This window comes from Callithrix jacchus, chromosome 17 (genome assembly GCF_049354715.1).
Source record: "Callithrix jacchus isolate 240 chromosome 17, calJac240_pri, whole genome shotgun sequence".
Classification (NCBI taxonomy): domain Eukaryota; kingdom Metazoa; phylum Chordata; class Mammalia; order Primates; family Cebidae; genus Callithrix; species Callithrix jacchus.
The window spans coordinates 46,312,212-46,334,928 of NC_133518.1; the positions used below are offsets into that span (position 1 = coordinate 46,312,212).

Sequence of the window (22,717 nt, forward strand, 5' to 3'; positions counted from 1 at the left end):
AGGAGCTAGATCTAATGGATCACAGAACAGTTTTTTTTTTTTTTTTAAAGACAGAGTCTCACTCAATTGCCAGTCTGGAGTGCAGTGGTGCAGTCTCAGCTCACTGCATCCTCTGCCTCCCGGGTTCAAGCAATTTTCCTGTCTCAGCTTCCCGAGTAGTTGGGACTACAGGTGCCTGCCACCACGCCTGGCTAATTTTTTCATGTTTTTGGTGGAGACTGGTTTTCACCATATTGATCAGGCTGGTCTCGATCACCTTAGGTGATCCACACACCTTGGACTCCCAAAGTGCTCAGATTATAGGTGTGAGCCATCATGCCTGGCCCAGCACTTTCATGTAAATCTTACTGTGAGGCATTTCACAAATACAGAAAGGGAGGTCCAGAGATGTAGGTGGCCAAGCTGTGCCCTTGATTCCAGCTCACTTCCCTCTAACTGTAAGGCTCACCACTGAACCAAATTTAGTTCAAATGTTCACAAATACTTTAGAAAAAGCATTACTTGACTGTGACATCAAGCCAGGGACATGATGGAGCCAGGGACATGAGTTTGCTATATCTTTGCTCCCTCTCCATTCTGCTCATTCTTGGCCCTTTGCTCTTCCCTTCCACTGTTTCCAGGAAAGGCATGTGTGAATGGGGTGCAAGTCATCCATGCTTTAAACTTAGTTAATACTCCTAAGGTCACATTGTTGATTATATTGTTACAAATGGGTCAACGCCCATATACCCTCTGCTCTTACTGTGCTCAAGCCTAGACCAAACTCTTCAATTCTGAAGGCAGCGCATTCCTGCCTTTAGAAACAAGGTCTGGGCAGGGGAAAAGAACACGGACTTGGAAGTCTTTCATCCTTGTGTTCACCTCCTGTTTCTGCCATCTTCTATTCACGGGACTTTGGGCGTGTCCTTCCCTCACCCCCAGCCTCCAAGTTTTTAAACCTAAAGCTAAGACATATTTTCCGGATTTTTGTAAAGATGAAGCTGAAGAGTCAATATGTAGTTCAATAATACATAGTAGTTATTTTTATTTCTGGCACTGTCCTCAGAGCACTGCATGCTGTATTGACTGTGGAATGCAATGAGATTGAATCTTGAGCTACCACTTATACAGAGCTGGTAATATACAAGTATATAGTCCTGTTACCACCACCATTTACCTCACTAATCTCTCTGTAGTTTACATAATACAACTTGTTGCATTGAATTACATTCTTCTATAGCTGTAAGTTCCAAAGAGACATGATACATTTTTGTCAGACAAACGAAAAGTTAAGTGAGAGTTCGCAAGAACAGAGATTGTACTTAGGAAGAATTTAATAACTGGTAATGATTATTATAATTATTTACTATTTTTTCGAGGTGGGATCTTGCTCTGTTGCCCACGTTGGAGTGCAGTGGCATCATCACAGCTCACTGCAGCCTTGAATTCCTGGGCTCAAGTGATCCTTCTGCCTCAGCCTCTTGAGTTGCTAGACTTACAGGTGTAATCTACTGTACCCAGTGATGATTATGATTATTAACTAAAGTATTATAGGTATCTGCCTTGTGTCTTTCTGTAAACACTTTAAGGCTTACTTCTCTGCTAAAGGGTGGTACTTTTCTAGGTTCTAGGTCAAAATTAAACTCTCTGGGAGAATCATTGCAAACTTACATTTCTCCCTCCAAGCATTTCATCCAGCTCATCTGCTTCAGGTCTCTCTTCCCCAGGTCTCTTGTCATGCTCAAGAAAATACTTTAAACAGCTGTTTCTGATGGGAAGTTAGGCATTAGGTCCTGGCTGATGGTTACTCCTTCCAGTCCTTTAGAAGCTGCACAAGTGTCCTCTAGGGCTGTTTTATCTCCTGGCATTGTTACCTTTAGCTTTTGAGTTTCTTTCAAGCTTTTTCCTCCTGGTAATCTTCCTGCCCATTCTTACACTCTTTAAATATTTTTTGTTTGTTTTTGTTTTTTGAGACAGTCTTGCTCTGTCACCCAGGCTGGAGTGCAATGGCACGATCTTGGCTCACTGCAACCTCAGCTTCACGGGTTCAAGCAATTCTCCTGCCTCAGTTTCCCAAGTAGCTGGGATTACATGTGCCCACCACCATGGCTAATTTTTTTTTTGTATTTTTAGTAGAGATGAGGCTTCACCATATTGGCCAGACTGGTCTCAAACTCTTGACCTCAGGTGATCTACTCAACTTGGCCTCCCAAAGTGCTGGGATTACAGGCATGAGCCACTGTGCCTGGCCTAAATATTTTTTAAAAAATATTTTATTTTTAGAGATGGATGGAGTTTCCCTTTGTTGCCCAAGATGGCGTATAGTGGCATGATCACATTTCACTGCAGCTTCTAACTCTAGCTCCAGTGATTTTCCTGACTCAGCCTCCCTAGTAACTGGGATTACAGGCAAACAACACTGCCCAGCTAGTTTTTAAAACATTTACATGTACTATAGAGATGGGTCTCATTTTCTTGCCCAGGTTGGTCTTGAACTCCTGGCCTCAAGCAGTCCTCCCACCTCAGCCTCCCAAAGTGCTGGGATTACAGGTGAAAGCCACCACTCCCAGCTCCTGTCCATTCCTTATCTAAGTCATCAAATAGACATTTGTATTTTGGGGTACCAATTTGTAGTTTAGCCACTCCTGCTGCACAAGGGCTGTCTGCTTCTAAGTCCATACTCTTCTTGAAGGCCACAGATTTTCAGTGATTTAAAGTACCTCATTTCCCGCAAACTCAATCCCAAGAAGTGGTTTTCCTGGCTTTTGGTGGAATCCTCTTTCCTCAACTCAGACAGGCAGAACTGGGGTATGCTTGTGTGGTGGCTGCTGGGAACTGTCCCCCAGTCCCCAAGCTGGCTCAGCCCAGCTTGACTTTTCACAGCACAGCTGGGAGACAGGACACAGAGCAGCATCCACTTCCCCTCCCCAAGGCCTCTGTGCTTGTTGTGGGCCACCCTGGGTTTTGTGGGGTTGCAAGACAGGCACATCAGAGTCCTCTGGCCACAAGCTTACCTACAGAGCTTAGCAACAGATGGTCTTGTGACCGACAGTTTCCAAGAGCCCTCACTGCATTGCTGCTTGTCCTGACATTCACATTTGCTGTCCTCCAGATGGGATTTGAGGAAGTCGTTTCTTCCAGCTTCCCTAAAATCCTTCTCAGAGAGCCAAGGACCTCTCATTTTGTGGGTCTGAAACATCTTAGGGTTCCATGAGTGGCAACTGGGTTTCTTCTCTAAGAGGTCTTTGTCTGGCCTGACATGGAATAACAGTACCTAGCATCACCAACTCTCCCACCTCTCTTCCTCCCTCTCTCCCTCTCTACTTTCTTCTCTCCCTCTCTCCCTCACTCACTGTTCCTTTCTTCCTCCTTACATTGTGAAAAAAATGTGCTTTTTTTCCATGGCCATGTTTACATTCCTCTGATATGAAATGCCAGGGAATTTTTACATTGCAGAAATTTACCTCAAACCCCTCCTCTTTCCCGATTCCAGGCCACCCCCTCCAAAATGTCTAGCTCTGAAATCACACACTATATATTATTTTGTATCAGATGTTAGTTTACACATATAATTCAATCATATTTGTTTGAATATAACTTAATGGTATATCTTTTTTTGCAATCTCATTGGGTTTGACTCTGATGTTCAATTAATTATCTGTCTCGCAGAACTGAACTTAGTGTGGTCGATATGTTGCAGCCCAGGCAGTTACTATTCAAATGCTCCCTGTGGTAGAGACAGTTGGTGCTCACCAAATAGCTATGTGCTCCTACATCTCCCAGCTCCTGGGGCCATATGCCTAGTTCTGGCCAATGCACTGTGAGTGACGTGTTACTTTCAGATTGAAGTAGTTAAGAACTGTTCCTCCTTCAAGCCTTTCTTCTCTTGCCCCAGCAACTTCGAATAGTGTAGCTACAAGGAGGCTGCTCTTCCCACAGTGGACTTTATGTGAGGAGTAAGTAAACTTTTGTTGTGTTAAGCCACTGAGATGTTTAGGTTTGTTTGTTGCAGCAGCAGACATTAACTGGTCTGATTAACAGAGTCCCTGAACTCTAGCCTCTGCCACACAGTAGGCATGCAGGAGATATTTGTTAAATAGATGATTCGATGAACAAATGAATCTGTTCCAGGCAGGAGGAGGACCAGGTCCTTTTCTATACACGGAGCCATAATAGCCAAAAATTTGTAGTACAAAAACAATTTACTGTCCTTTTTGGGGGAAGACCTTGACCTGTTTTTTGTTCAATGGCTTATATAAACACTTAAAATGAACTATTCATATTATTTAATTCAACTTAGCTTATCTATCCTTTGCTGAATACTCACTCTACCAGGCCCTTTTCTGGGAATGGGGGAAATAATTCTTATCTAGCTGAAGGGACCTGCCACATGGAAGCTGAATGAGACAAATGTACAAACAACCAAGTTAATAAGCTGAAGTTCAGACTCAAACAGAACACTCTAGTGAAACTGTCCTCATTCCTCCCCTCCTGACTCTTCCTACTGAATCATCACTTTCTACCTAGTGCTCCAAACACCTGTGTCAAAGCCCCATGACATGTGTTGCCTTTGCTTTGATAATTATGCACATGCCTGTCCCCTCCACTGGAATTTATGGTGCCGTCAAGGCTGGTTTTGTGATGTGTACTCTTTGTAGGTATGCAATAAATGCTTCTCGGATTTGAGAGCAGTGTCACGAGGGGTGAATATGCTGATGCTATGATAATGCTCTGGGTTTGGTACAAAGACTTGTGGAATCTTATTCAATTTGTGGGCTTGAGGAGGTTTTGGGGAAGATTAGTGAGAGGTCAGTTGGGGTGGTGGAGGGAGGCATTCAGGGAAGCAGGAGCAATGGGTGTCCAGGACCAAGTCCAGGGTATGCTGAAAGGACAGAAGAAACAGGATGGGGGAAGAGGATTAGTAAGAGAGCACCAGGGAAGGCAGGTGAGGGGTTAGGAAGGCTTGGTGTTGGGCTGTTATGTGTGCAACTAATTAAGCTTGGAATGGGGAACCATGGAAGGTGCTTGGGTTTTGAAATGTCTAAGGAGATGAGAACTAAGAACTGGGGGTTGGTGATTGAAAGACTCCCCCTCATCCTCTGCCATGTCAAAAAAGCAAACATTCTAAAGAGATGAAGGATAGAAACCAGACTGAGAAAGGTTAAGGGTGAGAAGTAGAAAAATTTAGTCTTTTAATTTGGTTGTCAGTGACTCAGGAGAGAGACAGAACTTGTCAACGATTAGGATTAACAGATTTCCCCAGAAAGGAGGCCATGTGTATAAGTGAGGAGAAGAGATGAAAGAGGCAAGAAGAAAGAGGGGCTGACAAGCAGGGCATGATGTGGCATGAGGCCTTCAGAGCCCTGTGGGAGAGGTTGACCTTAGCAGGAAAGCAGGGAGGGGAATCTTGTTCTGTCAAGGAGGAGAGGAGGAGTTATTCTGAGAGGGGTCTTGGAGATAGGATCCGACGATGGAACAGGAGTGACAAGTCACATTGGAAGCAATGGGGTTTGCCCATTTAGGAGAGTGGGAATATTCAGGAACCCCATATATGCAGACTGTAATACAGAGTGAGCAAGAGATTGATCATATGTCGTGGGGCCCTGAGAAGAGGTTATTGAACGTGAAGTCATAGGATATCATGCCTTAATTTCGAATATGAAGACAATCTTTTATCTCCATATGATAGTTAACATTAGACATAACTATCAACTCAACACTCCATGTTGCATTTCCTGCATCTCGTCTCCCCCCTCCCACTGCAGCATAATCCCTCAGTCTGGTTCTCTTTCTTCTGGCCAGGTTCTACCTCTCTCGCTTCCTAAGCAGGTCTTTCCACGGAGCCAGTGATCCTGTTGATCCTGCAATGAGTGGCTTCCAAAAAATGGAGTAAACAACCCAGTTCTTCTACTCTGACACCCATCTTCTATTTCTTCCTGAAAATGAACTTGGATTAGTTGAATTGCTTTTCACAATTCACTTCAGTTTCAAGGGCTCTGCAGCCTCTTCACAATTTCTTGCAAATGTATTTCCATCTACTTGTTTATAAAGGTATTTGTTTCAGAGAGGCAGAGCCTAACATTGTTCTCCTTTCTCCATCACATGCACATCTGGGTCACCCCTTGGCGCCACTAATTAGCTTGATCTATTATTTTCTTGTTTGCTTTAAAAAAGTACAAATAGAGCTCCCATATTATTCAGAATGCAAAGTTGCTATGATGCATATTTGAAGTAATTATCTGTATTAAAAGCAGGGGTTTAATTTATTACATCTTTGGGGCGAAAGGATGTCACATTGTAATTATATTTTGACATTATTATTTAATTATGTTTTGACATACATTGATTTTCAGGACAGTATACCAGATATTCTTAATACAAATGCAGAAAAAGGATATTTATAATTTAATGGCAATATTCTTTTTGGCACCCACAGAGACTCCGACTTTGAAAATTTTAATTGAATTAGAAAGAAAATTAAATTAAAAAAAATACTCAGCATCCTGCTTCCCTATTCCCATGTACGTGCAGGCAGGAGCAAGCCACGTGTACATGTGTAATGCACACAATTTGTTTTCTCCTTGAGAAACACAAGTTTTTTCCAGGTATCATGAATGTACCCTTAGAATAGATCCATTCTTCTTGAGCCTGCCTCCTTACTAGCGATTCCTTTGCCCTGAGTATGAATCCTCCCATTTTCTCCTGTATGACTGTTGCCCTATTTGATAGGAGCCAACTTCTCTTACTCACACCTTTCATTCTGAGCTAAAGCTGCCAGGGTCCTCATCCAGAGGTGGGAGTGGGGCTCAGCGCAAACAACCACTTCCCTGCACTCACCTGGCTCACCTGGCCCTGCCCCGGGGTGCGTGGTGCCTACCTGGAAGGCCTAGGATGGTGAAATAGGGCCTGCACTCGGTGAACCCTGAGCTCTGCCTCACGCAGCTTCTCCAGAGCCCTTCGTACTGGAACACGGAGGTGACGGGGTTGTCATACAGGTCCTGGGTGCTCCACATGTCCATCCCAGTGGCCGCGATGCAGCCCGCCAGCCCCAGGATGGACAGAAGGAATGCCACCACTTGGCATGTGGTGGTGGACATGGCCCTGGCCCGCCAGCCCTGCCGCCTGCGAGGAGCTGCCGCCCTCCTGCTGCCGCTGGGAGCTCTTCTAATCAGATGGTTTCCCTAGGCGCTCAGTATTTGCTCACAGTGTTTTCCTTAGATAGCTCAGTTTCACTCTTGGTTCAAGGGCATTATTTTTACATTTGTTAGAGAAGCCGCCCAAAGAGGCACTTGTCTGAGCTTCGCAGGCTGGGTGGGTTCAGGCAGAGCCGTGCCAGGGTGCAGGAGGACTCTCTGCTCCAGGCCCGACCGGCCTCTCTCCAGCTCTGGCTCTTCCTGGGAGCGCCACCATCTGGAAAAGGCTGATGTGTCCCTACCACTGGGAATGTGACTGGAGACCACTTTGGCCGACCTCGCTTAAGATGGCCCTGGGACGCACCCACGGTGCTCTGTCTTAAACCAGACTTTTCACATTTTCCCCTCATAACTCACAAACGACTTTTCACTTAGATCTTTCCATTTTGATCTTACAGAAATGGGTAGGGCAGGGATTATTATCCCCATTTTTTCTTTTTTTTTTTTTGTGAGTCAAGAAAAGTACAGATAAGGGACTTGTTCCCAGTGCCTGGAACCACAGATACTCTAAAAACGGCAGGGGTGGGGGTCCCACCTCCGCTTCCAGTCGAGGGCTCTTTCTCTATTTCCATGTATCAGGGGTATCAGGGGCAGGCAAAATTGTCCCCATTTTTGAGAACAGGAAGCCAAGTCCTAGAGCAATGCTCTTGGTCCACATGCCCTGGATCTGGAATGAGAGGAAGCCAGGGGTCCCACTGATTTCGATCTCATGGTTCCACTTGTGCCGCAGGAACCACATGAGGACTCTGTAGCAGACACAGAAGGTCCCACAAAGGCTAGGAACCAGGGCCGGCTAGGCTGAAGTCCTTGGCCTTGTCACTGAGAGGCTTAGGATCTGCTCCTGACACTGTTCCTAACTTGCTGTGTGCTGGGTGGGTTGGGGGCAAACTTCTAAGCCCTTGTAGGAAGTTCTTCATTTACAACAAGTGATATCTAAACTAGAACACTCCAGAAGCTTTTCAGATCTCACAACATTGTCTTCTACATTTTGCAGAAAAGTTTTTTCATAGAATTGGTCAAAACATTAGGAATTGTATAATCACGGTAAAGAGAGACTTGGCTGAAGACATCAGGGGTCGTGTTTTGTCTATACAACTAAATTTTGCTAGAGAATTGGTTGACTGACATGGGGGTCAGGTATGTCTGACCTCTGAACTCAGAGACTTTTTTTTTTGAGATAGAGTCTTGCTGTTGCCCAGACTGGAGTACAGTAATATGACCAGGCTCATTGCAACTTCTGCCTCCCGGGTTCAAGCAATTCTCATGCCTCGGTCTCCAGAGTAGCTGGGACTACACATACACACCACCACAGCCGGCTATGTTTGTATTTTTAGTAGAGTCTGGGTTTCACCATGTTGCCCAGGCTGGTCTTGAATTTCTTAGCTCAAGTGATCTGCTTGTCTCAGCTTCCCAAAGTGTTAAGATTACAGGCATGAACCACCATGCCTGACCTCCAGAGACATTTTATTTTAGGAGAGGGAGTCTCACTCTGTTGCCCAGGCTGGGGTGCAGTGGCATGATATTGGCTCACTGCAACCTCCACCTCCTGGGTTCAAGTGATTCTCCTGCCTCAGCCTCCTGATTAGCTGAGATAACAGGCACCTGCCACCACACCCAACTAATTTTTATATTTTTAGTAGAGATGGGGTTTCACCATGTTAGTCAGACTGGTCTCGAACTCCTGACCTCAAATGATCTGCCCACCTCAGCCTCCAACAATGCCGGGATTGCAGGTGTGAGCCACTGCGCCTGGCCCTCCTGAGACATTTTAATGAGATTCTCCAAAATCTGGATTTCAAAGCCCTGAAACACAGACACAGATACACACACACACACACACGCATGCACACACACATCACATACATACTCCAATCTTTAACCTTTATAGGTCTTTATAGATTCTCCAGGAAACGAGCCTCTGCGTCTGAACATTTTGTTATTTTGGGTGCACCCAGCCACCACTCCCACAGCGTTATTCCCAGCAAACACAGAACGCAAATAGGGAAGAACTACTCCTAATTTGAATGGAGGCAGCACTCCCCTTCACTGCACACCTTACTTTAGGTTCTGTGATCAGTGTTTCTAGAGAGTGGATCATGAGCCAAAAAGCCTAAAATAAGAGGCTAAGCAACAGTTACATGATTTACAGTGTAGTAGTGTTGGTGGCTGTGTATCCCTTGAGTTGAGTTAGAAGGCCAGTTCTAAAAGGAGGGAGGGAGACAACTAGAAGTGATGCTGGTTTCTGCTGGTTGGCATCCATTCACCAATTATGTTGAAAGATGTTGTTGGGGCCAGGCGCGGTGGCTCAAGCCTGTAATCCCAGCACTTTGGGAGGCCGAGACGGGTGGATCACGAGGTCGAGAGATCGAGACCATCCCGGTCAACATGGTGAAACCCCGTCTCTACTAAAAAAATACAAAAAATTAGCTGGGCATGGTGGCGCGTGCCTGTTATCCTAGCTACTCGGGAGGCTGAGGCAGGAGAATTGCCTGAACCCTGGAGGCGGAGATTGCGGTGAGCCGAGATCGCGCCATTGCACTCCAGCCTGGGTAACAAGAGCGAAACTCCATCTCAAAAAAAAAAAAAAAAAAAGAGAAAGATGTTGTTGGAATAATTCAGGAATGCCTCTGCCATTGTTTTTGTGGACAGAGTCTATCTTACTTTTATTTCAACCATCAGGCAGGCTTTTTTATTTTTTATTTTTATTTTTTGGTGACTCTTATGTGATTTGAACATTTTAATTCTTATTTAAAAAATTTATTTCATTAAAAAAATTGTTTTACTTTAAGTTCTGGGATACATATGCAGAACATGCAGATTTGTTACATAGGTATACACGTGCCGTGGTTGTTCACTGTACCTATTGACCTATCATCTAGGTTCTCTCCCTTCACCTCCCCAACCCCTAACAGGCCCCTTTGTGTGTTGTTTCTCTCCCTGTGTCCATGTGTTCTCATTGTTCAACCCCTCTTATGAGTGAGAACATGTGGTGTATGGTTTTCTGTTCCTGTGTTAGTTTGCTGAGGATGATGGCTTCCAGCTTCATCCATGTCCCTGCAAAAGACATGATCTCATTCCTTTTTATGACTGCATGGTATTCTATGATTTACATTTTCTTTATCCAGTCTGTCATTGATGGGCATTTGGGTTGGTTCCATATCTTTGATATTATAAATGGTGCTGCAATAAACAGACATGTGCATGTGTCTTTATAGTAGAATGGTTTATATTCCTTTGGATACATACCCAGTAATGGGATTGCTGGATCAGATGGTATCTTTTTATTCTTAAAAAGCTCTATCGATTTGATTTTCAGATGTTTAATTTATGATATTTGTCTAATCCTCCCCCACAATATATATCCATTTGTTATAATATCACCAAAACAGATTGAAGATGAAAAAATAAAAAAATAGTTGATTAAAGTTATCTATTTTTCATCTATGGCAGTTCCTTCCCCAGTTTCCCTGTGCAAATGTTTCCATGCAGAGTTTCAAAACAGGAAAAAATGTTACTCAGGTAGTAATGAATTAAGCTTTCTTTCTTGGCTGAAATCGTGACAATGACACATTTTTGAAAGTGGAAAAAGTTAATTTTAAAGAATAAACTAAGGCTATCTCTACATAGGCAGAATACTGAATGAGAGGAGGGAAATTGTAAGTCTACACACTTCTTTTGTGTGAAATCAATATTGACATGTTTTAAAACACCTGGAAGATAGGATTTTTCACTTCCTGGTAAGTTCTCTGGGCTCTGAGCAGACTACTATCCTAGCCCTATCTGCCAAAAAATGAATGAATGGGGGTCTGCAGAGGAAAATATGACTTTCTACTTCATGGCAACAGGCTTTATTGAAACATTTCAATGTATCTCTACCAGATAAGTCTGGGTCTGATTCTGCTTAACAATAATGGGGTTGGTACAACTTTGTTTAATCACCTTTAAAATGAGCTGCATTTTTTGCTGACTTTCTAGGGGAAATCATCCATGCATTCAGGTTTAAATACGGCTCTGGCAGTGTCATTTCAGGTTGTAAGTTTCCAGGAGCTTACATTATTTTACTGACATTGGATAAAACATTTCCACCACTTTTAATAATACTGTCTATGGTAATTAGGCAAAAATGGTGGCATAAATAGCAATAGAAAATATTATAGCTAGGAATTAGGAAGAAGCAAAATGAATATACTAGTGAGAAATATAATTGACACATCGACTAATGTTTTCTTCAAAATTATTACCACATTATATGTCCCTAATTTCTAATTTCACCTTTTCGTATTCATAATAGAAAATCTGGAGGGAACTGAACAAATTGCTCACAATTTTAAACCCTAGACAAAATGTTTGGCATACTTCCTTCTTACCAATTCTCTGCATGTATTTTTTACATAATTAAAGGATAATGTAGCTTGATGTTTTGCTCTTTTCACTTAACTGTATTAATTTCACCAGAGCTCTTATAAACATCATTTAATATGAGTGCATTAGTATTTCATTATATAGAAGTGCTATTATTCTCCTATTTTTATATAATTACATTGTACCTCCTCCCATTTTTTTGAATAAATGACAACGTTATGATGAACATCTTACACATAACTCTTTGTCAGCATTTCTGATTACTCTTTTAGGATAGATTCCTAGGAGTGAAATTAAGTTGTCAAATACTGTGAAGTTTTAAAAAATATTTTTTTTTACGCACAACCATATTGCTTTCTATGAATTTTATCCTAATAACAGTGTTTGAGAGTTCTTGTGTCTTTACATTCTAGTCTACATTGTGGATTTGGTAAGTTATATATGTATATGATTGCTTGTTTTAATTTGCATCTCTTTAATTACTGAGTTTGAGCCTTTTTTTTTTTTTTTAAAAATGTGAGTTCATGTCCTTTGTAGGAACATGGATGAAGCTGGAAACCATAATTCTCAGCAAACTAACACAGGAACAGAAAACCAAATACAGCATGTTTTCACTTCTAAGTGGGAGTTGAATAATGAGGACATATGGGCACAGGGAGGGGAACATGACACACTGGGGGCTATCGGGGGGGGTGAGTGAGGGGAGAGATAGCATTAGGAGACATACCTAATGTAGATGACGGGCTGATGGGTGCAGTAAACCACCATGGCACCTGTACACATAACAAACCTGTACATTCTGCACATGTATCCCAGAACTTAAAGTATAATAATAATTTTAAAAACTCATCATCAAAAATAGAAAAGAAAAAAACCCAACAAATATGTATGAAACATTTAGTTCTTTTCTTTTCTTGAATTGTCAGTTTGTATTCCCTCCTCGTTGATTTGCTAGAATTTTAGCACTTTTTCTATCAGTTTATCTGAGACACGAATTTGTTAAGGATTTTAATACATTGCTGTAGTTATAAAAATATCTTTTCCCATTGATTATTTGCTTTTAAATTCCATTCATGATTTAGAAGAAAAATAATGTATTTTATTTTATGTTCTTCCTGGTGCCTGGTACATAAAGTATGCTAATAAATATTCGTTGATTGATATAGTCAAATAAAATTACTTTTTCTTTGTGTTTTCCTCCACTATTTCCATGCTTAGAGAGTTATTTTCCATTTAAAAGATAGTTATTCTATAATTATTTTGTTATTTAAAAATATTGAAAATTATCTTATATTTTAAAATGATTAATTTAGGCTCTATTTTGGTATATTTGTTAGTTATACTGTAATTACTTTTTCCTTCCAAAAACACTACTCAGTAACTTCTGCAGCATTAACTAAATAACCTTCCTTTTCTTCATTGCTTTGTAAAACCTCATCTATCTTATATTAAATTCACATATATGTCTTTCTGATTTTAGATTTTGTTCCATTAATGTTTGTCCATCTTTATGACAAAGCGTACTTTTAATTATCAAAACCTTAAAATTTGGTTAAATATGTGGCAGTGTTAGCCCATCACTTTATTATAAAAAAAAACTTTTGTTTTTCATCTGCTGCTTCTTATACGTATACACTTTGTCAAGTTCACATGGGGAAGCTCTTATTGGTATTTTGCTAAGAATTCTTGTAAAGGAGAAGAGCTCAGGCTCTGAAGAAAGTTCCTATGGCTTGAATCTTCATCTTGCTATTTACTGCTACAGTGGCATTAGGCAAATACTTTACCCTCTTTATGCCTGTTTCCTCATCTATAAAATGGAGATAACACTAGTACTTACCTCATAGGGTGGTGGCAAATATTAAAGTATATATAGGTCATTTATCTAAATTTTCTTTTTGAGGCGGAGTCTCACTCTATCATCCAGGCTGAGTGCAGTGGTACAGCCTCAGCCCACTGCAACCTCCACCTCCTGGGTTCAAGCGATTCTCTTGCCTCAGCCTCCCTGTAGCAGGACTACAGGCATGTGCCACCAAGGCCAGTTTTTTTTTTTTTTGTATTTTTAGTAGAGACGAGGTTTCACCATGTTGGTCAGGCTGGTCTTGAACTCCTGACCTCCAATTAGTCAGGATTAGACACCACATTAACCTTCTTCTCCAGCCAAAGTCATTCTCTCATTGCCCCTGAGTAAGACTTGGGCAGTGGCACCCTCTTGGCTTTGCCCATGCTGTTTTTCCTTTCTGTATTGCTGCTATCTCCATATCTTAACTCCTTTTCACAAGACACTTGTGGTTTTCCACCTTGATGGAGTCTTGGAGTTTCACCCCCCTCTCCTACAGCACTGGCCCTCTATCCCCTCACTTGGCATATTTTCATACCCAGCCTGGTGCAGTCTTATATTTTTGGGAATAGCAGCCCACAGATTCCTGAGGTTATAGGAAGCTCTCCATAAATCGATGTTGAATGTATAAAAGAATAAATCACTGTATGATTCAAGTCTTCTCTTGTTACCTTTTTGTGTGTCTAAGTCTTGACCCTGCAGTCAAATGGCAAATTCCTGGGGGAGAAAGCCCCATATTTTCCATTTCTGATCCTCTTTACATTGTCACCTTAGATAACCTTAGATCAATGCCTCTCTCAAGACTTCCATATGTATTTATGGAAGAAACAAGCAAAAATAAAAATGACAATTTTATTCATTGTCTTACTCTCTTATCTGAGTGAAAGACATTTTTAACATTCTCAGAATATAAATATCTTGTAAAAATCCAAGTATATTACAACTTGATTGTAGACACTAGCTACCTAAATTTTGATATTATAATCCAAATGTGATTCGCATGATCAACCAAGTTATGAACGTAAAACTTTTCTGTAAATTTTTTTTTCATAATAAGAACAAGCAGTGATTCTAGACCAAAAAAAAAAAAAAAAAACCAAACAAACAAACAAACAAAAAAAAACCCAAAACATTCTCTACTCTTGTGACTTGATTTTTTCTTGTAGTTAAAATGACCAATGTATTAAGCAAATAAACACAATCCTTGTATAGTGAATATGCCAATCCGTGGAAGGGGCACAGCAGCCTGCAACGCCTTTCCCTGAATGGCAGTGCTCATTTGCCACAGCAGAAGCCCCTGTGCAGAGAGCACCCTGAGTCTGGTTCCTTATCACCAATGTTTTCTGAAGGTCAGGAACCTGGAGCCCCAGAGCAGGGGCCCATCGACATCCCAGGGAAACACAGCCACCTAGTTCTTTTTCTCTGCCTTTTTCCTCTGCCCCATTTCTATCACTGCTGCTTACTTAGGTGTCCGTGGAGGCTAAGCCCAGGCACAAAGACGCCTCTAGAGGGAACTCTATTCAGGAGGTAGGCAGTCTCCAACTCAGAGAGGGAAATTCTGCGGCTGAAGGAAGAAAGTGCCTGAAGTCTGGGCTTCCGAGTCCTGTTTCTATGGGTGATTGGGACCATGCCATTGCTAGCATAGGAGTTATGAAAAAATATGTTCCTTTGGGATAATTGGCCACCATCCAGTTAGGGGAACAGGAGCTCAGCTCCAGAAAGTTCCTTTCCCTCAGGTTCCTGTCTTCCCATTCCACCCTGGTCTGGTGGCTGTTGCCCCTGTCAAACATGAATCGCAGTTACTCCTTCTCCAGCAGTCCCCGTCATGCTGCCCAGGCAGAGACTGCAGTTTCCTCTCCACCTCCAATCTCTCTCTCCAGCCAGCCAGGCACCTGGCCCTTACCTGGCAGCCCCAGCAGGGTGAAGTAGCCTCGACACTCAGTGAAGCCGGAGCTCTCTCGGACACAGGAGCGCCACAGCCCCTGGTAGTTGAATACAGCTGTCACGGGGTTGTTGTACAAGTCTTGGGTGCTCCACTGGTCCATGCAGGTGGCAGCAATGATGCCCGCAATCCCAATCAGTGAAACCACGAACCCCAAGCCCTGGCAGGCAGTCACGGCCATGGTGGCACACAGTGTCGACACAGAGTCACACGACAAGTGGACAGCGCAGTTCTGAGACTGCTGAGCGTAGGGATGGAGTTTTCTCTGAGAGGCTGGAGCACACGTCAGGAATGGGCCATGTAATGGAGGCGGTTACTCACCAGTGCCACCTGGGCTTGCCCTACTCCTTTATCTATTGAAGCGAGATAATTCCCACAACATGGTACCAAGAGCCATTTGTTTTCCGCCATATGTACACTCTACTCACTGTTTACCTTTTGAGGGAGTTTCTTTCCTGATTAACCAGGCTCCCCTCTGTAGAGGGCAAAGCAAGTACAAGGTGGTTGCCTGGGAGGCACTGCAGATCGGTCAGGCAGGGCTTCAGTAGCTAAGCCACAAGATACTTGGAGATATAAAGGCTTCATCCATGTGGCCCTGGGGACTGAGATACATGTTACCACCTTAGTTAAAAAACTGAGGCAAGGCCGGTTATGAGGCATAATAAAGTATAGTTGAGTCTCATTAATCATGGTAGTTATGTACTATAAAGTCATAAAGAACACTGAATTAGTGAATTCTGAATCGTTGCCCATAGGGGAAATACAGGGTTAGGCTCCTGCAAGCCTCTGGTCTCAACATTTTCATCATCAATAGATAACCTTATTTTATGTGTATTTCTGTTTAAAAACAGCTTCTTTAATATAAATTGTTGGTTCATTAGCATTGAACTCACAGCCAACAGCAGTGAAATTCATGTCTGAATGAAGCTTATCTAACACACATATTTACTCCATAAGGCACAGCACAGCCTCCTTGCGCTTCTAAACAGTAATCAGTGCTTCTGTACTGTGCTTGGGGGCCATTTTAAAGAGTGAAATCAACAAAAAGCACAAAAATGTAGAAAATGTGGTGGTAAACAGACTTCAAAAAGGACGCTTGTTTACAGTATGAGCGCTGAAAAAGGCAGAGATTCACCTTATTGAACCTCAGCTGGGAACATGCAACTTGGGCAATGCAAATTTTTCACCCTTGGCACGCGTCATTATGATTGCAGCAGTGCCATAATTTGCACAGTACTGTACAGCAGTGCAGAGTATTGATTTTGGAGTTAAAATAAGTTTTAGCAAATTCAAAAATATGGTACACATGGTTAATGAGAATCGGCTGTAGTTATTGATGGAACTGACTAGTTAATGCGGTTAAACTGTTTGCAGCTTCTGTGGCGCTGACTGCCTTAATCAATGGAGAAACCATGCAGGAAGGAAGATAGCAGAGGTAAGTAGCAAGAAAGCCTCTGGGCTCTGGAGCTACACAGCTTGGGTTCAAGCCTCACTACACAGCTTGGATTCAAGCCTTACTAGCTGTGGAGGAATAGCTAAATACTTAATCTTTTTGAGCCACAGTGTCTTCTTAAAATGAGGTAATAATAGTGCTTATGTCTCTGGATTGTTTTGTAGATTAAATGTGAAAATACATGTGAAATGTTGGGCATTACATGTGGAGCACTGTACTCAGAAAATGCTAGCAAATATTACTAGGGCAGACTGACAATATAATTGAAAGCTGTAGCAATTGATGATCACTCTCTCATTGTGTTTCTTCACATTGATCAGAAATTAAACTGCAGCCTACTGACACAAAGTGTCTCTAGTTACAAAAAGCCTTAGAGTTTTTCTTTGTCCAAATATTATTCCTACTTATTTTGAACTTGGACTCAAGTCTCAACTTTTTTCACCAACTCACAGAGCTATATTATACGTTGTTAGCCAAGATCTCTGTGTTCTAGCCTCTCTGTTTCTAAAGTTAAGGTTTTGGAATATCTTAGAAAGTTCCTAATTGTAAAAAAGAGGTACCTTTTTCTTTGACTCTGATATTGTCAGGAAGACAAATATATCATTTAGATTAAAAGTGAGTGTATGTGTTCGTGTGTGTCTGCGTGTGTGTGTGTGCATGTATAAGCTTGTGTGGCAGCAGGAGGGCAAGAGGAAGGGCATGCTACTCTGGATTATAGGATGGAGAAACTTTTCTCTTGCTCATGAAGTAGCTTCTAAGATCATTTATTAGAATCCTAGGGCTCCAGGGAACATAATTTGAAAACCATTGGCTTAGATTCCCTAAATAATCTATTAAAAAATGTATACAGTGAAGAAATGAACTAGAAAAATCAGCTCACTGGCCCAGAGAGAAAACAAGGAAACTTGTTAGGCTTTTCCTGGGCTGGTCCATGTGTGAAAAAATAGAAAAAAATCTTCGAAGAGTATATTACCAAAAGCCTCTTTCTTTAATGTGACTGGGGTTTGAAGTTGTACTCTGAACATCATGGGCCTGGAGCTCCTACACTAAGGAGTAGCTTTAAAAGGTGATTCCAAGCTGATAACACATCTAGAATGATTTGCAGAGGCAACTGCAAAACGCTCAATGCAGGTTGCATAAGGTTTTTACTTTTAAAGTCCTGTCAAACTTGAGCTCAAAATCCAAAATTCAAAATCTGTTATAAACAGTTGTGTGCTGGTAAACCCAGTGGTATACTAGTAAACCAACTCTAAGAAGAAGAAATGAATTACTCTGATATGTAGCCTTTGCAAATTCTCATAGTATAGATACTCCCACTATCACTGATTTCAAGCTACTAATGTGAAAAAAAATAGGCAAGTTACTAAATGCAAAGTTGGGAAAAGATGCATGGAATCAACACTTGCAAGCTGACTCTGGCATGTTACTTATGAATAATATCACAAGACTTAACAAATACTTTTAAGAAACCCTTTCTCAAATCACATAGTTAAAGACATAAAAAAAGGAACTAAACCCATAAATAATTAAAAGCCACCATAAAAAAAGAACAGGAAGATTTGACAACTTCCCACTTGAATTTCTAGATATTTAGGATATAGATAATGACACAGAACCTCAATAGATAGTGTGGTAGGCACAATTTTGCCCTCTTGCCCAGTGATCTCTGGCCTTTGTGTTACTCCTATGACTGTAATATATTACGTGGCAAAAAGGATTTTACAGATGTAATTAAAGTTACTAACCAGCTGATCTTAATATAAAGAGATTATTTTAGATTATCCAGAAAAGCCCAGTGTAATCATACAAACCCTAAAAAGCAGCAGAAAATGGTAGAGAATGGAGTAAGAGAGATGTAGCAGAATGTTAAGTTAGAGAGATCTCAAGAATGAGAAGGATTTGAGCCACAATTGTTAGCCTGAAGATGAAAATAGATCACATGACAGGGAAGCAGGAACTTCAGCCCTGCAAATGCAAAGAACTGAATTCGTCCAACCAACAGTGAATTTGGAAGAAGCCCCCAAGTCCTATATGAGAACCACAGGCATGGCAAATACCTTAATTGAAGCTTAGCAATTCCTTAAACAGAATATCCCCAAACTAACTGGGCCCTTACCCCATACACAAAAATCAACATCATGCTAGACATCTGATTTATAGAAACTGTGAGGTAATAAATGGGTGTTTGAAGCTGCTAACTTTCTGGAAATTTGTTACGACAGCAATAGAAAACTAAAAACAGATAACTAACAGATTAAACACAGCTGAAGGTAGCATTCATAAAGTAAAAAATACAACTGAAAAAAATAGGCAAAATGTAGATAGAGAAATAAAGATATGGAAAACATGAAACAGTAGTAACAGAATGGAAGAATGAATAAGAAATTCTAACATACATCTAATAGGGGTACAAGAAGAAGACAATAAATAGAATGAAAAACAGTATTTGATGAGTTACTGGTTAAGGATTTTCAAGAATGAATGAAAAGCATAAATTCCATATTAATGTTGTTAAATAAGTTCCAAGAAAGGCAAATAAAAAGAAATCCACACCTGGATGTATTGTAGTATTGAAAAATAACAGAGTCGGGGGGGGGGGGGGACTCAAGATGGCGCTGTGAGAACAACCCAGGATTGGAGCCCGCGTTGAATTCGCAAACGGTGAGTCAGTGCTGCATTTCCAGACTGATCTTTGTTGCCCACAGAACGGGGAAACTCCCAAGTATAAAAAGACACGGGACGCCAGGCAGTAGGTCTGCCTGGCAAAGCCGGCAGCCGGGGCGGCGGCGGCCGGCCCTACCCAGCAATCCCCACAGGGCGTGCTTGTCCGGGTGCCTTGTTGAACCGGCAACCTGAGACTTGAGAGGGCTGGACTTGAGACTGAACGAGACTTGCACAATAGCCCAGCCCAGGGGATTGCAGGGACAGATCATTTGGGATACCCAGTGGGACGAACAAAACCGCGATTTCAAACTATCCCGGGCAGACGGTCCGAGACACTCTGTGGGGGAGGGGCGTCCACCACTACGGAGGCAACCTGCCCCAACTGATATACACGCCCACTGCTGAGGCAGCCAGCCGTTGCCGAGGCAACCCGCCCCAACTGAGATACACGCCCACTGCTGACGCAGCCAGCCGTTGCCAAGGCAACCCGTCCCTACTGAGATACACGCCCACTGCTGACGCAGCCTGCCGTTGCTGAGGCAACACGCTACAACGAAGAGACTCCGCCGCAGGGCGTGGCGGAGACCACAGCAGAGCCGGCAGGAACAGCGCGAATCACACAACAGCAGGGCGGAGCCTCGGCAGCCAAACAGTGGCTAGTCTGCCTTTGAGCTGGGCAGGACACCTGATCGGACATCCAAAAATAAAGCCCAAACCCCTCAACACAGAGAATTTGAGAAAAAAAAAAAGGGTTGTTTAATGAGCTGTGTTGCAGCAGAATCAAACATAGCAGCCTAACAGCCCTGAATGAACAACAGAGTGCACAGCTCAGCAATTAAACCCCTATAAAGTACAAACTGTCTCCTCAAGCAGCTCCCTGACCCCTCTATATCCAAAAGACTGTCATTAGGCAGGCATCATCCTGGGACAAAGAGAGCAGAAAAAGAAACTGGTAGCATCCCTCGCTGTGCCACGGCTACTAGAGGTGCACCCCAGACAAGCAGGCTCTGGAGCGGACCTCAACAGTCGTACAGCGAAGGGGCTAGACTGGTAGAAGGAAAACCAAGCAACAGAAATACTTCATCATCAACATTCTGGGTGTCCACTCAGAGACCCAAACGAAAAGTCAGCAACTACGCAGACGACCAGCGGACAAATCCACAAAGATGGGAAGAAACCAGCGCAAAAAGGAGGAAAATACCCAAAACCAGAACACATCGCCTCCTAGAAAGGACCAAAACTCCTCACCAGCAAGGGAACAAAGCTGGACGGAGAATGACTGTGACGAAATGACGGAATTAGACTTCAGAAGATGGATAATGAGAAACTTTTGTGAGCTAAAAGATCATGTATTAAATCAATGCAAAGAAACTAAGAACCTTGAAAAAAGATTTGAAAAAAGATTCGAGGAAATGATAACAAGAATGGATACCTTAGAGAGGAATATGAATGAATTAAAGGAGCTGAAAAACACAATACGAGAACTTCGCGAAGCAAACGCAAGTTTCAATAGCCGAATTGACCAAGCAGAAGAAAGAATATCTGAAGTCGAAGACCAACTCAATGAAATAAAACGAGAAACCAAGATCAGAGAAAAAAGCGCAAAAAGGAATGAACAAAGTCTCCAAGAAATGTGGGACTATGTGAAAAGACCTAACCTACGTTTGATAGGTGTACCAGAAGGGGACGAAGAGAATGAATCCCAGCTGGAAAATACTCTTCAGGACATCATCCAGGAAAATTTCCCCCACCTAGCAAGACAAGCCAACACTCAATTGCAGGAAATACAGAGAACACCACAAAGATATTCCGCAAGAAGAGCAACCCCAAGGCACATAATCGTCAGATTCAACAGGGTTGAAATAAAGGAGAGAATACTAAGGGCAGCCAGAGAGAAAGGTCAGGTCACCCACAAAGGGAAGCCCATCAGACTCACAGCAGATCTCTCGGCAGAAACACTACAAGCCAGAAGAGAGTGGGGGCCAATATTCAACATTCTTAAAGAAAAGAACTTTCAACCCAGAATTTCATATCCAGCCAAACTGAGCTTCAGAAGTGAAGGAAGAATAAAATCCTTTGCGAACAAGCAAGTACTCAGAGATTTTGTCACCACCAGGCCTGCTTTACAAGAGCTCCTAAAAGAGGCACTACACATAGAAAGGATCAATCAGTACCAGCCATTCCAAAATCACACTGAATGCTAAAGAGCTTCAACATAATGAAGAATCTACAACAACTAACAGGCAAAGCAGCCACTTAGAATCAAAATGGCAGTATCAAATTCACACATAACAATATTAACCCTAAATGTAAATGGACTAAATGCACCAATCAAAAGACACAGACTGGCAAATTGGATAAAAATCCAAAACCCATCAGTGTGCTGTATCCAGGAAACCCATCTCACATGCAAGGATACACAAAGGCTCAAAATAAAGGGATGGAGGAAGATTTACCAAGCTAATGGAAAGCAAAAAAAAGCAGGAGTTGCAATTCTCATCTCTGATAAAATAGACTTTAAAGCAACAAAGATCAAAAGAGACAAAGAAGGCCATTACATAATGGTAAAAGGATCGATACAACAAGAAGAGCTAACGATCCTAAACATATATGGACCCAACACAGGAGCACCCAGATACATAAGGCAAGTTCTTAATGACTTACAGAAGGACTTAGACTCCCACACAATAATAGTGGGAGACTTTAACACTCCACTGTCAATACTAGACAGATCAACCAGACAGAAAATCAACAAGGATACCCAGGGCTTGAACTCAGACCTGGAGCAAGCAAACCTGGTGGACATTTACAGAACTCTCCACCCCAAATCCACAGAATATACATTCTTCTCAGCACCACATCACACCTACTCTAAAATTGACCACATAATTGGAAGTAAAGCACTGGTCAACAAATGCAAAACAACTGAAATCATAACAAACAGCCTCTCAGACCATAGTGCAATCAAGTTAGAACTCAGAATTCAGAAACCGACCCAGAACCGCACAGCTTCATGGAAACTGAACAACTGGCTCTTGAATGTTGACTGGGTAAACAACGAAATGAAGGCAGAAATAAAGAAGTTCTTCGAAACCAATGAGAATGAAGACACAACGTGCCAGAACCTCTGGGACACATTTAAAGCAGTCTCTAGAGGAAAGTATATAGCAATAAGTGCCCATATGAGGAGAATGGAGAGATCCAAAATTGACACCCTATCGTCAAAATTGAAAGAGCTAGAGGAGCAAAATCAAAAAAACTCAAAACCCAGCAGAAGACAAGAAATT

At 42.2% G+C, this 22,717-nt stretch overlaps 1 protein-coding gene across 2 annotated transcripts in view; it reads right to left on the bottom strand.

Moving 5' to 3' along the window:
* CLDN18 (claudin 18) overlaps positions 1-15,547 on the bottom strand; it is a 31,854-nt gene extending 16,307 nt beyond the window's left edge. Inside the window, exon 1 of one of the 2 annotated variants that reach the window (XM_002759582.5) lies at positions 15,275-15,547. In XM_002759582.5, the coding sequence (XP_002759628.1) occupies positions 15,275-15,494 (220 nt within the window). In that variant the 5' untranslated portion in view covers positions 15,495-15,547. Of the gene's footprint in view, positions 1-6,856; positions 7,150-15,274 lie in introns of those variants that run through there. The other variant, XM_008983776.5, reaches the window with a different exon arrangement.
* Positions 15,548-22,717: the final 7,170 nt, after the last annotated feature.